Source organism: Pocillopora verrucosa, chromosome 9 (genome assembly GCF_036669915.1).
Source record: "Pocillopora verrucosa isolate sample1 chromosome 9, ASM3666991v2, whole genome shotgun sequence".
NCBI lineage: Eukaryota > Metazoa > Cnidaria > Anthozoa > Scleractinia > Pocilloporidae > Pocillopora > Pocillopora verrucosa.
The window spans coordinates 5,479,390-5,496,490 of record NC_089320.1 but is presented as its reverse complement, the minus strand read 5'-3'; the positions used below and the strand labels follow the sequence as shown (position 1 = coordinate 5,496,490).

The following is a 17,101-nucleotide window of genomic DNA, read 5'->3' as shown; positions in this document are numbered from 1 at the left end:
GTTCTATTGCAGCAGAGCCTGAGATGTAGTCACTTCTCCGTTTGTACTGATGCCACGCACTCCCCAATGACAGACACTTATAGGGAGTGCCATTGCTCATCTTTCTTTGTAAACCAACCGTTTGAAGATAATGTTGATTGGTTACCCTTTCTGTAATGTTAAAACAATAATCATTTTCAATTAATCTCTCTCTACACTTATATGAGTGTGGTTGTGCCACTCTAAGTAATCCAGACTCTTCCAAGGAGTACACGTCTAATCTCCTTCATTTCTTTTAAAAGCATCAACCCTCCCTAACGGAAAAAAAGACCAGACCCCTCTAACGCCCGCTCACGTCTATAGTGATTACACTACTATGTGGTCGAGTAAGAACCTGTCTTGACGCTTGATCTGGCACTCAAAAAAGCAATGATCAAAAGTAAAGTTAAGGCCATATTAGCTACCCCTTAAACTCTCAGAGATAGAGCCAAGACAGATATTCTCCTTACATATCAATACAGTCTCAAGCAGACGGTTGCTCTAGAATCCAGAACAATATCATTAGTAAGATTATTAGTGGATCCAATACCAAACTCTCCAAACTACATCAGAAGAATTTAAATGGCAGACAGTGAGCAGAATTGCTTACGAAATCTTGGGAATGAATCAGTAAAGACAGGATTTTTAAAAGTAATTGCTTACCAATTCATAATGGCATCCTTTTGTTACAATCCATAAAGAAAGGCAGCTGCGACTTTGTACGGCATCTTGTTACCTGGGTTGATCGCACATGGGATTGCTAGACTCAATACCAGAATCTATTAAGGTTTTGTAAGCTGTTTCTCATTTGTTTTCCAGAGCAAAATAAGCGAAGAAAACCTCTCTGAGTCAGTTGACCAATTTTAACCCAAAACCGGCTTCCTGGTGTTGGTACCAGGTAAAAGCTTGTTCTCACATTTCTCACAAATTTCACGTGGGGAAATATGTTCTCGTTGATTGTGAATATTCTTCAATACATTTTCTTGTTTGTTCTGTAATCAGAAGTTTTGAATGTACAATCAAAAATCATAGTCTGTTGCTATTGTCCCTGTGTTTGGGCCATATAAATGGCAGGGCTCTGTCTCCATGCCGAATAACGTACCTGCGTCATTTCTAGGTGAAAGCGTTGTTGGCTAAGATGACTCTCCAAGTTTAACAATCCTTCCCTACCAGAAGTTTGCATGGGAAATTACAATAGTGTGAAATATCTGTTGTACTTTGCTTGAAAATATCATCCCTGTTTAATATTAGTTTCTATCAGAAGAGGATGGTGGACTTGGAATGAATTCCCCACCTGTCAAAAATAGGCAGTATTTAAATTAGTATATGTAATGGTGTGTTTTTCTTAATCTTATAACCTATCCTGATTTAAAAAAACCCCTTAGTCCCTAAGAGTTGACTTAGCATCTAATTTCTCCCTTACTATATCATCCCTGAATCAAACATGAAAGTTATGGAGAAGAGGAGACGATCCACACAACATAAAGCACTCCTTGATTGTTAAACAACTTCTCCTGGTCACCCTCTTTAGATACATATGGAGAACAGTATTGTGAGAATATGCATACTGAGTGATGATTAAGGGGTCAAGCGGGTTTAACACCAGCCGTCACTCCAGGATCATGGGAAATGTGGTATCTAATGGTTCATGCGTACTGTCCTCTACGTGGTGGTCAAGAGGTCTGGGTTCCCGATCTTTTTCCAAGTCAGTGTGTTGGTGTTCTTAATGAAAAAGCACTTTAACCCTGACAGTGCTTGCTCTCCACCCAGGAGTATCAAATGGGTACAACAGAGCTAAAAATTAACTCCAGTGCTTGGTCGGCCCAGTCGGGCCAGTTTCCTTGAATTCCTTAGTGGCTTATCATCCCAAAATTCGTTTGCCCTCTGCAAATTTTCCACTAGATATAAAATGAAAAACTTGAATAAATGCCCCATGGGTTTTTTTAATGGAAGCATTATTAAAGGAAGAGAACACAAAAGCCCATAGCCAACATGGCAACCCACAAAATCACAATGGCATTATATATGTTGTGAATGTGGATCACTCACTTGAAATCAACTGTTAAAACAGCTCGGAATTTCCACTTTCAGAAATTCAAAATTCAGGCACTAAAAATGAATGATCTTAGAGTCCAGTGCAAAGAAACTAAATGAGAAAGGTAGTCCAATTAAGTTACAGTGTATGTGAGTTCTATTTTTGTTTTCAAAATTCCTGTGCTAGTTTCACATTGGGTCAGTTTAAACCGTTAGACTTTTGGTGGCCCTAGTCATTTTAAATCACCACTGGCACCATTCGCCGCGCCAATTTTTAGCCCTGGTACAAAGGTTAATTGAAATTTATGGGGGGTTAACCTTGGCAATAAACTATCATCCCATTCAGAGGGAAGTAGTTAGACATTCCAAAGTGGCTTTACTATGCTTTTAGGAAACTGGGATTAAACCCTAATAACCCCTAAGATTGACTGCATCTAATTTCTTTCTTCCTTACCATTATCACGCCCCCTGAATCAACATTAAGGTCAGGATAATAAAGAACTGATCACCCAATCTTAAATAAGCTCTCATGTGTAGCATAAATTCTCCTTGTCAGCACCTTAGGAAATGTTTAAGAAAACAGGTAGTGGAAGAATATGGCGTACTGATGGTTCGGGTGTAAGTAGGGGTTAAAAGCTACTGCTTGGTGCTGGGCACTGACAGCTAGAGTCTAGAGACCTAACCTTCACAACTCCCAAGATCACTACAAGTTGACTGCTTCTCTTGCTCTCATCTAATTCTTTGTAGCAGAGTTTGATCATCGTCCATGAAGTATTTTTATTTCCATCACACTAGATTAATTTTTCTTTAGTGGAGTGGGGGAAAGGGTTGATAATAATCTTGAAAAATATATTAGACAATTGGTTTCTTTTTTTTTTTCTTTCCCCCTAATGCCACCAAAACAACCAACTTCCTAAACTTAGTTTATTTCCGAAACAACTTTTACTTTTACACTAACTTTTACGTCTGAATGAAACAATTTTATACGATCGCATTAAATTTTAAATTTACTAAACAACAGAATAAATGAGATTGACCCATCTGCATTAGTTGTTACGTATTAGTTGTTTACACAAGCCAATTATTTTCTCACGATAACTGGAGGAAAACGCTCAAATGACGAGAAATATTCCTTCTTCAGCCTGTCATATGGTTGCGGAAATTAGCATCAGCATTCCGCACGGTACCTGTTGTCCGAGTTATGAAAGGCAAAAGATTCCTTCTTTCAGAATCTTATCCATCGAGTTCAAGAGGTTCCAAGCAAAGGTCCCGTAAACTGCTCTAAAAAACTAGTTACGTAAAAATCAATTCAAAAGGATTTTCCAGTTTTTAGTTTTTGAATACAATTTAATTCTCTGGGATATTTTGTCAAGGCACTCAACCCCAAATCCCATAGTAACTACTTTCACGAAAGATGCAAAGAGAATCCCTTTCCAGAGACGGCCTGCTTTCTGGAATTTGTACTTCATGTAATGAATATCTTCCTTCTCATCGGAAACTATGGTAAGAGGAATCATTATTTTTAAGTACCGTCGAAAAATTCGGCATTCAACACATGTGGAAAGCAACCGAGTTGAAATGGAACCCAGGACTTCCCTCTTTGTTTCAAAAGCCCGTTATCAACACGAGTAACGCGCGATTTGATCACGCGCACCACAACAACTCGGACCTCCACTTTTGCAGTCTAATTATCCAAACAACATGGTCTGATTGCGTTCCGAAATCGGCTGACAGCGTCGGGAAACAGACGTAGTGTCCGAAATCGATCGATAAGTGATGGTATATTTAGGACTGAGTGTAGAACACATGACGAGGGTTATTGGCACTGTGATAATGAGGTCCCCAGTCCCGCCTGTTTATCTGCTCCCCGAGTATTCCAAGAGCAAAAGTAACGCCCCGTCTTGCGCTGTCTGCACGCATGCCTAGCGAATCTCTGCATTGGTGGGAGTTAATTTACCGTAATCTGATTGTTGAGCAACATACACCCTTTGCAATCTGGTTTGGGTGCTAGGCAACACTGCTTTCGGTATGACTAAGACAGACAAATTCATTATTTCCAAAATATAACCTACCATGTGCAAAAAAGCATTCTGTGCGCCAATAGTGAGAACGCTGGTCTTCAAACTGGAAACAGACGCAGCAAGGAAGGGTAAGTGAGGTGTTTGAACTTTGTTGACTTTAAAAAAAATTTCTTTTTTCATATAAATTCTAGATGCGATACTAAATCGGGTCTGCGGAAGTTGGTGGCAAGAATGTGTGAAAGAAAAAACGTGTGTTTTCCACCCCCCCCCCCCCCACTGCCATAAAATTTCGCCACGCGTTGCACGCTAATGACTAGCACATATACGGCTTGCAACAATATCGAAATCCCACGACGTTGCCACTGTCTCTGAGTAGGAGTGAAAAGCCAGACCAAATTTTATATTGTATAATAGCAGCAGTTTATGGTTATGATGTTTCCTTACATAGGAGGTTAATGCTTTTATTATATTTGTTATTATTAGAACAAAAATTGCTTTGAGGTCTTACCAAACTCTACTGACTTCCACTAACCATCAGCCTCTACATATATTCTACAATTTTTGTTCCACCGGACGCAAATCGATCACACTTCCCATTTGGCGAATCCTGCACAAGTCAATATATAGCCTTTACCTCTTTAACTCCCATGATCAAATTATTTTATCCCTGCCAACTGCCATACTTTTCCTTTCACATAAGACAGCAGATTTGGTCTTAGTTTCCAAAAACTCTCCCTTGAGCTGACACCTGGTCTGTTCTCAAACCTTCTTCAAAGATAACTTGTTGGAATTCCCAGGAGAACTAAATGTTAATCACTTTTGGGAGTTAAAGAAATCAAAGATCTTAAGCTATTACGACAGTTTACAATACCATCGTGATCACAACCTCTATTCAACCTTACATACTTTTTTTTTTCTTTTTAATTTTTCTGATGTTGCATTTTTTCTACCACAATTCACCCAAACTAATTTTCAGAGTATGATAAGTAACTCACAAAGCACAACTAAATGCACCATTATTTTTATGTACACTCAAGGCATTACTAGCATATTTTAATGTCATATTATTAAATTTATACAAAAAAAAAAAGTTTGAACTCTATCTTCAGTGGTAAAAAAAGTTTGAAGCTTTCCCTAAGCTAACACAAGATAACATGACTTCAGTTCTCACTTAATTCATTACAAATAATAACAATTACAAATGAAAAATCACAAAAATAATCCCAGAAATCAATTTTACACAGGCATGGAAATCTCAAATCATGATACCCTTTACCACTATTTTTTCTCAAACTTTTCAGAACTCACATTTTCTCTAACAAAATCAAATTCACATTACAAAAAATCCTTGTTGAATAACTTGAGATGACTATTAAGTAGCAGAAAGGAAATTACATGAGTTGTCAATAAACAAGTCCTGATTTTCCATGACAGATGTTACCCATAACCTAAAAAATAAAGTGCTTTCCAAAATCAAGTAATGTAATCATATAATGAGGTTTTTTACGAGAGTCATTCTCAAAATTATCACATTCAATAATTTCCATGACTTTCCACGACCCATACTTAAATTCCACAAACAGGTATGCACTGCACATAGGTTTCTTATCTAGTAAATTTTCCTTGATATTTTTACTGAAGTTTTCTTTTTTGTTACTATAAGGTTACTTACTTAATAATGAAAAGAAAACGGGGAAAGAAAGGATCACAAATTCTGTTTTTATCTCAACAAGGTTATATATCATTTTTACACACCTTGAACAAGTGTGAAAGGTAACAAAGTTTAAGAAATAGTATTTTTTTAAAAAATCTACAAATACCTTAAAACTAATGCCACATCAATGAAAAGAATGCAAAGAAAACTGAAAAAAAACCCAACAAACTTCAAACAATCAGTAGCACAGCTTCAAGTTCACAGACAGAAATCTACTGAGATGCTGGTAGATCATTACCAACCATTTAATCAAGGCAAAATTACTCCAACTTTCCTGAAGGAAAATGGATTGAGTTTCAACTTCTAACTGTTTTTAAATCTCTCCCTTGAATCAAATAAAAAAATTGAAGGACAAAAAAACCTGAAGCTTCTAACCATTACAAACCATGATACTAAACTTCCACCCTTAAACAAAACTTTGTTTCACAAGGTCACCACAGGTGATTACATATCAGAGTTGTCCCACTCCAACAGGCCTTTTGTTGCTGTGCCTTCCTCATCTTCAGTATCAGACTTCTCCGTGTTATTGCCATCTTCATTCAGGTCTAGCTCCTGGAATTTTTGCATGGGATTCAGAGTAATACGCACACACTCAGACCAGTGTCATCCCAGTACATCTCCTCTTTGTCGTCACCAGGCGGTACGACTTTCACAGTCTCTGGCCTCCTATTACAAAAAAAAATATTCAGTCACATCTCTTACAACAATTTTCATTTGAAAATTAGACTTTAACTTAAACATGTATTCATCAACCTTGCTTTGCAGTCCCCAACACAATAAAAAGACAGTTATAACTGCAGAAACATAATATAACTGCCTTTACTGAGCCTATCTCGGTGATAAATTTCCAACCTCGAGTGAGACTTCATTGAGGAAACATTCCCGTGTTATTTTATTTCTGAGCAAACTTATTAGATTCTTAAATGACTGGGTGGAGGAGGTGGAAACATTTCATTGGTTATCAGTTAATAAAGGTCGATAACATGTGCAAGAAATCTTGAAAAGTTTGACCCTTAACTTGTCACCTAAAATCAGTGTGCCTTTCAAACATTCATACCATTCCTTATACTATTCCTATGAAAATGAAAAGAGACCTCATGAAAAAATTAAGGGCTTCTTCAGTTGACAATCATTTCAATTATTGTCATGAACTTTATGTTTGATTCCACAGCAATAACATAAGAAGAAACTACATTAGTCACTCTTTGGAGCTAATGGGTTGATCTTAGGTAAAATTATAGGGGTCCTGATCTACATATAGTATTATAACATCAACATTATCACTTTATCAAGATTAATGAATAAAAGGGGGTACGTTTACTAAGAAACTGTGGTTCTGCCTTGGTAAGAGAGCATAACAGGGCTATTGAGTATTTTCAACTGAGTTGATGACACATAAATTGGCCAGCATGGAGTTTGAAAGCTTACGTTTTGAGCATTACGACTTCTTCAGAGCAATGACAAAGGGCTAACACACAAAATATCAGCTTTTAAATTCTTTACAGTGGCCAATTTATGTTATCAACTGAGTTGATAATACTAAATTACCCTGTTATATCAAGATTAAACTTACTGTCTGTACTTGAAGATGCCAAGCACAAGAAGGAAGGCAAAACAGCCAGACTGCAAACGATAATCGCAGCCATGACCCCACTGGACAGACCACTTGATGACTCCTTGCCCGTGGCAGCTTCCACAGAACAATACCAGGCATCATCTCTTCCTTCTGGTTGTTCTCGGCAAACTTGATGTTGTAGTCTTTGAATCCTCTGTTAGAGTGAATGGTGTTGATGTTAAGTCGTTCTGTATCACTTTTACATTTGCCCTTCAGGTTGACAAAGTCACCTACAGGATGAAAGAAAAAAAAAGACAGTCACATATTGTTCTGTGAAGATGAAACAGATCTTTATCCTACTCATTTCTTTGTAAATTAGTTACAAGAATTTGGTAATAAATCAAGATGAACCTGGATATTATAGAGTGAACTTACATGTAAATCACTTCTGGGGAGTTAAAAGGCTCTAAGCACATAATCATAGAGCATTTCTGCAAGAAAATCCTCAGAGCATTCTTCAAATTTTTTATTAATACTTACAGTTATCTCTAGGTGCATCAGGTCATCTGGATCCAAGTTCACATACACCATCTGTCGAAGGACATCTTCGTATTCTGAAAAGTGTGCAATTCCTCGAATGACAAGCTCCTCGTTGTTGAAACTCACAGTCAGTCCCTTCTCCTTCAGTCCTTTAATTCCTGTGGGAAAATTAAAACTTTCTCCTTTCTTGAAGGCCGGCTTAACTTTCACCACTGCTTCATCCAAAAAGCGCACCTTGTCGATTGGAGAGAACTCATCATCTCTTGGACAAGCATCATAATCGATTTCCAGGGAATCAAACACACGCAAACCTTTCTGTTTTACAACCTTTCTCTTCGCCCAGTTCAGTCCAATGTCTGCGTCCAAACCTTCAACAATTATCACAGGACGTGTATTTCCTGCAACGTTAATGTCCACAGTGATGGTTGCCAATGGTTTCTCATTAATCTTGGCCTCAATGATCACTGAGCGTTTTCCTGGTGTTGGCACCATGCGCTCATTAATGTACACAAGACTTTGCAAGGCCTTGATGAAGTCACTAGGTGATCCTTCCCCAGTGATTGCGATACTTCCAAAATCAATGATTTTGGCCAAGAATTTAGGAGGAAGAGGGCCATCAACATTCACATGTTCTTTACAGCCAATCACACAGCCCAGAACCTGTGAAAATAAATAACATTGATTCAGTTGAAAGCAAGATTCAGACACAGTGAACTGTAAAAGGTACACAAAAAAAAACAAAACAAAACAAAAAAGGGCCCTGTGGACAATTTGGCCTACATGAAAATTTCTGTAAGTCATTTCTAAGTTTTAAAACCCTTTACTTTCTTTATGATCTCTGCAGGTGGAAAACTATTCTTAAAAAAAATAAACATCCCATACATTCCTAAACAACCCAAAATTAGGATGCAGATTCTCCACACTGCTCTCTTTACATTTCCTGTGGTCCTGACAAGGAGAATTTGTTGACAATCAGGAGCTTCTCAAATTGGTGATCATTTCCTTTATTCTCCTGACCTTTACATTTGATTCAAAGGTGATACCTTGAGGAGAAATTAGAAGCCAATCACCCCCATATCTCATTTAGTAATTGTCTTTACTGTTGATTTTCATGATGTTAGTTCGAAGAATTTGATATTGGTCAACTTATAATCCCCTAATTGATATTTCTTCTATTCTCATCACTTGTCTGCTTGATATTGTATTGATAATGCAAGGAGAAATTCTGTCTTGATCACTTATGGAAGTTAAAGCATTAAGGGTACAAGGGATAAGCCCTTATATCTCTCACTTGCACATAGAATGGGTGCAGAAATAGCAAACAAGAAAAGTAGGTCATACCTGTTCATTAAGAGTGCTATTGGGCCTGATTGTAAGTCCAGACAAATATCCTGTGAGCCTATCAGTGTAAACTCCCTCCTTTGCCAAATAGCGGGCACCAACAGTCACCTTATTTTTCAGGTTTGAGTTGTGGAGGGTTCGGTCTGCTTCAGTTATCACTGCTGCGTAGTGCTCTCCATCAACATACATCTTGGTAGCACAGCCGTCAGCAATCACCAAAATATGATGCCATTTGTCATCAAAAATGGCTGGTTTGTACTGAAATTCTGCATTGCAGTAGACATCGCGGTTAGCGTGTATGGCCTCACGTTTGTGCAAAAAAATCAGCTTGCTCCCATATATAGACAGAGAGAAATGTACACGGTCGAGGCGTTCCTTATCAGTGTTGGCAACAATAGTTTGGCGACCTTTGGATTTGGCCACCTTGATCCATGTGCTGATGGTAAACTTGTCACCAATGTCATCTGGCAAGACTTCATCAGGGATGTCCACATATGTCTTCCCATTGAATGAAAAGCCAAGTGCATCTGAAAAAAAAATGAGATGCAAATAAATAGGAGAACACTCCTCTAAATTCAGATGCTCTACTCAACTAAAATACTTTGCACAGTTGATCATTACTTCCAACAAAATATTCACCCCAATTTTATGTATCTGCAAGCTACATTCAGCAAGTCTTTCAAAGTCCCTTTCAGTGATGTACAAACACGAATTTCAGTTAGGTGAGGCATGACAGATGTCTGAAAACCACTTTTGACAGGTTTTCAGGTTTGATAACTGGTGAGACATGGCTGTCAAAATTTCAGTTGCCAGAGGAAACGAGGAAGTTTGCCTGTGACAAACACTGTTATTTCACAGTAAAAAACCCAGCCACCAATCTTTTTTTTTTCCCTGCCTCACTCAACTGATAATTATAATTAATTGTTTGCCAGAAAGAAAAAAGATAAAAAGTTGCGGTGAAATTTTGTATAATGTAATTTTTTGGCCAATAACCTGCGGGTAATCTGTTAATTTTTCCACAAACAGTTGTTGATGTGGGTTATAGGAAGGTGCAGGTAATACAATAATTTCTAAAGCTTCCAGTGTAGTTAAAAACGATAAACAGGAAAAAAAACAGGTGATAAGATTCACAACAGATACTCTTCAAAAACTTGTGCAATAACTCATTTATTTCACGCAGATTGCTCATTGTAATAAGACACTTTATTGCTCTCGATGAAAGCTGATGCAAATCGAAAACATACAAAACTCAATAACATAGCTATTATCTTGTTCGTACTCTTATTTTCTAACCTTATCAATTTCACAGCTTGTTTCTTTGTTTAGTTCAAAAAAACAATTCTTACTTACACAGGAAGTGAACTTGAAAATAAAATAAATCAACTACTGTGAAAAGACTAGCTTCAGGGCAATTCACACGGAAAATGGTGCCAACATGTTCATTTCATGGGGCTGCATAATTAATTGATGTGACAGAATATTCTACACATCAGAGAAATTTTCTCAGCTAGCACTGCCTTGAGGTAAAGAGTATTTTCCCATTTCAAGTGATTTCTCCAACTCTATAGATCTCATGATATCAATTTTTTTTAGAGCAGGTTTTTACAATTGGTATCATTCTCGATGAAACAGCAAAGACTTAAAGTGTGAAAATTTATTAGTTGCATGCTAAAGGATATCATGTCAACAAAAACAATGAAGGAACTTTGTGTGAGTGGACAATTTTCTTTTGTTTTTTTGAGTGCAGGTAATCTGTTGAAATTTTTTTCTCGTTGTTGCAAAAATTGAATGATGTGGGTAATCTACCGCGTAGGTAAATGGACGGAAGTTAACCTAATACACTAAACTGTTCACACAACCAATAATTTTAGTAATGTGCTTACATAGCAACATACTTTAATCAGAATTGTTTAAAAGCTGTTTCCAATTTCAGTATAAACCTACCTTTTTCATTCTTCTTTGCAATGTTCTCTGTCCATTCCCTGCCAACTCCTGGTTTGGGGAGCAGATCAATAAAGTTGCTTGCCCCACAAAGGGTAAACATATCTGATCCTTCAAATGTTTCTCTGTCACAGCCCATGCCTGCTTCAGTTACCAGACTGACATTCGCAGAGAATTTGCCCTTTTCTTGCTTTCTGGCGCACTTGTTCAAGGTGATGTCAGGGGTGACATAAACTTTTCCAGTGCATTGCTGTAAGGTGAACTTGTGTTTAGCTGGTCCAACAAACTCTGAAGATATTATGAAAATTTCAAATCAGTCAGATTTGGAGAAATGAGACAGGTTGGTTTAAATATAAAAACTACAACCTGTTCTGGTGTGGACTGCTAGAATTGGAGAGTGTTGAGTTCATTACTACTTCTACTCAAAACTTTCTAATGTACCATGTAGTTAAATCTTACTGATCAACTAGCATATGAAGTCTATCAGTTGACTGATAATTTGAATTAGGGTGTTCAATTCAAAAAGGGTAACCTTTCTAAAGAAACTGTAGCATTTCCTAAGTTGTAGATATTATAAGATAATTTGATAATAATTTGATATTATCATCCGAGTTGATAGTGTAAATTATCCATCATGAAGAATTTCTGAGGCTGACGTTTTGAGCCATAGCAGTTTCATCAGAGCAAATGCTCTGAATGTTCTTCCCTTTAACAAAGGGCTAACGCTCATTAATTTCAGCTTTGGAAATTTTTCATGATGGCCAATTTACACTATCAATGTACTTGAAAATAACAAATTATCTTGTTCAATTACTAGCTTTTATTATGAAATTGCATCACTATCACATGTAATCTTTATCAGGTAACATGATAGAATCACTGTGCATTGCTATCAAACACATTTGCATAATCTGTTACATGTTTGCTTTGGCACCCTGTCATTGTTGAATCCCAAAACTTGATATCTGTCCAACCTTGTGTTTTTATTCCCTTTGGAATACCAATGTACATTAAACAATAATTGAATGTTGAGACCACACATCATTGCTGATAGGCTCCTTTCAATCTGTTCTCTTGCAAATGTAATTAACAATGAATTTAACACCAACAATTTTTTTTTTTTTTAAAGAAGCTCAATTTTCTTAAATTTCATATCCTTGTCATAGCTTCTGCTAAATTATAGATCAAAACAAAGTGTTCCCTTTGAAAATATTTTTTTTCATTAATTCTTAAGAGAAACTCCATCAATAATTTTCTAGACTTCTTTTATCTATTATTAATAAACAAAAGTGAAATATTTCTCAATTTGCAAATATACCAGGTTCAGCTGCCAATCATGTTATAAACACCAACATCCTCAAAACTGACCTTCAGCACAAGGTGGTTGTACTGTTTCTACAGAGATTGCTACTTTTGCACTGCTCTTTGACATTTGTCCACCACAGTCAATGGCATCCACTTGAAACTCATATAAATCGTAGGCATCACGTCCCAGAGGCTGATCAATGCTGATAACACCATCATCATTGACTTTGAATGGAAGATTGAAGCCTTCAATAACATACTTGCAAACTCTGCCACTGACAATACCGATGTCTTTATCTTCAGCAAAGACCTGACAAATTGAATAAAATAGATTTTTAATAACAAGGTAAATTTAATTTATCAATCAATAGGTTCTAAACCCTTTAATCCCTGACAGTGACCAGCATCAGATTTCTCCATTCAGTATCACCCCTGAATCAAACATTAAGGTCATGAGAAAAGAGGAAACGACATAACTGAAGAACCTCTTGATTGTTAAACAAATTCTCCTTGCCAGCACATTAGGAAATGTATAGAGAATAGTATGGAGAATAGGCATACTGACATTAGGGTCCAAAGGATAAATAGAACCTTTTTAAGGGGAGATGTAAACAAATGTTTGTAAACGCAAACCTGAGTGATGTTAGAGTATGTCTTTCCACGAGCAATCTTAGCCTGGTAAGTGTCTGGCGTAAAATGCGGTCCAAACTCATTCACATCATCAACTTCACACTCTAAGCTGATAGGGAAGGAAGATTTTGAAGGCTCTCCACTATCCCAGGCAATGATATCAAAGAAGTAGTCTGTGATATCTTCCGCATCCATGTTTTTAGTAGCCCTCCCCTGGACGTTTCCTTCTCATCAACAGTGAACACAAACGGAAGACCAGACTCCACAATTTTCACACTGCTTATCTTTCCTGCTTTTCCACTGTCGCTGTCCAGAACCCTCATGGGTGGATTAAACCTCATTTCTCGCGTATTCTCAATAATATCACAACTGTACTTCTCAAATTCGAACTGTGGTGCATGCTTGTTCATGTTCAAAATTTCAAAGTGGATTTTGGTGTAGGCAATGCATTTCCCATCTCCAGCTTCTGCTGTCACATTCAACAGATAGGAACTTGCTTTGTCATAGTTAAGTCTCTTCACAAGCCAAACATGTCCTTTTTCATCGATCTTGAAAGGTGTATCCGGCTGAGCTATGGTATACTTCACAGGCCCTTCACATCCCACAGCTCTGATGTGCATCACAGTTTTATTGACAGCATGGTATTCCGTGATAGCACGTGCATACTCCTTTTGGACAAAATCAAATCCTGTGGATAATATAACAGAAATAACTGATTTCAATTTCACAACTACAACATGTAACATCAGCTCAATAATCTTGTACATAAGTATGTCACAGCCAAACTGTTTAGGTCTTAAATAATATGAAAGCAGTTTTGACTTGAATTTTTCCCTAATCTCCAATGTGACATCAATATCAAAATAATCTGAAGTAAAAAAATTCAAATCCAAATTCAAACTGATCAAATCTCAAACCAATGACAACTTAAAATGGCTTAAGGGCGTGTAAGAAACAGGGGAACTCAAGCTTGAACATTTTGCTATAACGGATGAAAACAATACGTGTTCAGGAATAATTTAACAGCATTTTTTGGGTCCATACAAATAAACATGGTAAAATATAAGATGGATTTTCAAATAATTTGGATACCAAAACCCAACGCCAACATATTTAAAATACATAATCCTGGTGAAAAAAAGAAAAAAAAACAGCGACAAAAATTATTTTGCCCATATAGTTTTCAATCTCAACTCAAAGAAAACAAATTACAGAAATTCTGCTTGTGATTGCTTTTCTAACTTTTCTACAGGGGATTGTGAAGAAAACAAGACATGAAACGTTATCGTTTCCTCTCAACTCTGAAAAATCTGCAAAACGGAAAGAGATAACCTGTTAACGAATTTCACGCTGATGAAAATTGGTAAGCAAAGTGCAAGAACTGTCGCATCGTGAAGAAAAAAATCTATCTAAACGTGGGCTATCTGCCAACATGTTACAAATAAGAAAAGTTTAAAATAGCCAAACAGCGTAATATGGTCCAATTTGTGACAAGTCTAAGCAGTAAATTCACCAACAGACTGAGTGTAAATTGGGTCAAAACTCGAGCGTAAAACGAATTCAATGCGCAAAGCAATTAGTTTATCGTTGTGTGCGCAAATATTACGAAGATACGTCTAAACTGAGTTTGCAAATCGACATTTTCCGAACGTATGATTCAAAATGTATTAAAGAAAAATGCTAGACAATATAGGGGAGCCTACAAGGGTTTTGGGTGGATTTAATGCGCTAAAGTCCGCTTTCACGCGTTCTTGATTACTCATTGTATTGTTCGAGAAAGGAGATTTCGCAAAGACGACGAAACATCGAAGTGAATAGTTCGCTGACAAAGCAGTTCTTTACTGAATTCAAAAGACAATATTCCACATAGGACAACTAGACACTACGTGAAAACAGACACAAAGTGGAAAGATTGCGGCTAAGATATATATGGAAAGGTTCGTAGGCAAATCAAGTGATTCGAAAATAATAAACTTTTGCAATTTGCATGCAATATGGCGTGGAATTGACATCTTTGAAAGTCGCAAACAAAACTTTTGGACACAACAGATCAGTATTTAGCAGAAAAAAGAAAAAAATGTTAAACGCTGAGTGCTTCGTGGGAGATAAAAGAAAAATTTGCATTGGAAGAGCGTGGAAAGTGCAATATACATCTCGAGATAAGGAGAAACCCACTACGTACAAAATTAAATACAGCAACCCCGTTGCGATTAAAGGAAGAATAAAATACTAAAAACAACCCTTAGTTACATCAAATAAATTGTTTGCCACAGGTAAAGAATATCGAACGATCCAAAAAACATGTATTTCGCACAGAAAGGTACAGATCATTAGAATAGTTGAGTTATCCGCTCCTCGCAACATGCGACATGAGGAGAACACACTGTCAAACATCGCCAACGCGCGTTCGAATTTAACAACCAACTTTACTTCAAACTCACCGCGTTCCTCGAACTCCAGGCCGAGGCAAAACGCTACCAAAACGCCAAGGAAAAATACAACAGTCGTTTGCGGCGACATGGGCGGCCTTCGGATGATCCCTTACTTGAAATCTGAGAAGAAACGTCGATGAAAAATCTTTAACTTCAATTGTAATCCAATACTCAGGTTCTTTTCGTCGCTCTAGCCAAAGAAACGTGACGTCACTGATCACATGTTTTCACACCCGCATTGGGGAACATTATCATATAGACAATGGAAGTTGTGGTTTTGAAAACAAAAGCTGCGAGTTTAGAAAGAGACGCTATCTCGAAGCTAAAATTGGATTTGCATGCATTCAAAATTAACCTGTTAGTTGAAGGTCTCTTGACTGAGGGAGATGAAGTACAGGGAATGGTACATCACTTTTCGTCACCTGCTAAAAAAACCCATATACACTGAACAGTGAAAATACAATATTGACAATATTCACAACCAGAAAAGGAAAATTTCAACTTGGTTACGTGTTTTGATGATAAAATTTTGTCTCAAAAATCCCCAAGGATAATAGCAATTTGAGAAGTTGGATTTCAATACGATATTTCGTTTGAATTTATTACAGGAAAAAAAAAACTAAACAACAAGCAAAATAACAAAAACAATGGGAACAGCTGTAAGGATTTAGAACATTTTATTCACCATAAAATAAAAAAGACTATGAGAAATAATGAATAAAATTTTCCGCCAAGTGGCATCTAAAAACAATCTTTTGACATGATTAACTCATTTAGAAACATGACATTGTGTTCAAGGAATTTTGTCCAGCCCACATCAATAAATATTCACAATTGCCTTTCACTTATGCTATAAAAATTTTCTTGACATTTTGTAATACTACATTGTTCTAGAAATTCCACCCAGCCTATGACAACAAATATCACAATTGCCTTTCACTTCCGCTACAAAAATTTTCTTGATTATTCAGTAATATGACATTGTGTTCCAGAAATTCCACTCAACCCACGTCAATAAATATTCACAATTGCCTTACTTTCGGTTTATAAAGTTCCTTGATCGCCGATGCATTATTCAAATGCACCAATATAACCAGTGCAATATCAGGTGTTCCATTAACACAAAGTGATTTAAAAAGGGATATTACAGCAAAGAGAATTGTGGCAATGTGTAATTATGCATGAGCACAAGGGAGGGATGTTAAGGGAAATGCCCTTAAATATTCCCTACATGTACTAATTCCTTTTACCCCTCTTTTGCAAAGTTTCCAGGGTTTTCTTGACCCTTCTACTCACAAGACCTCATTGTTAATTCTCCCCTCTGGCTGCCTGAGGGTTCCATGTAAATTAGTTAACAGAATTTGTTGTTACATCAAGAAAAAACTTCTACCTGATAAGTTTGAGTATATTATTGTTACCTGTTTGCTGCATAATGTAATGGATATTATTAGGGGAAGTTACATGTTAATCATTTTTGGGATTTCAAGGTTACTGGTCAAACTGTAAATTGATCTGCTGCAGGAATCTTTTTTTAAGCGTGTCTATAATTTGGTATAAGAAAAAAATTTGT

At 36.8% G+C, this 17,101-nt stretch overlaps 1 protein-coding gene across 1 annotated transcript; it reads right to left on the bottom strand.

The window, feature by feature from the left end:
* Positions 1 to 6,169: 6,169 nt before the first annotated feature.
* Positions 6,170 to 15,730, bottom strand: LOC136283572 (calsyntenin-1-like). Its single transcript, XM_066172629.1, is given in 12 exon segments — positions 6,170 to 6,377; positions 6,380 to 6,453; positions 7,361 to 7,403; positions 7,406 to 7,489; positions 7,492 to 7,627; positions 7,877 to 8,542; positions 9,224 to 9,750; positions 11,168 to 11,452; positions 12,533 to 12,779; positions 13,103 to 13,326; positions 13,329 to 13,787; positions 15,541 to 15,730. Coding segments are annotated over 12 exon segments (2,970 nt in total). The 5' UTR covers positions 15,620 to 15,730; the 3' UTR covers positions 6,170 to 6,231.
* Between the last annotated feature and the right edge of the window lie 1,371 nt (positions 15,731 to 17,101).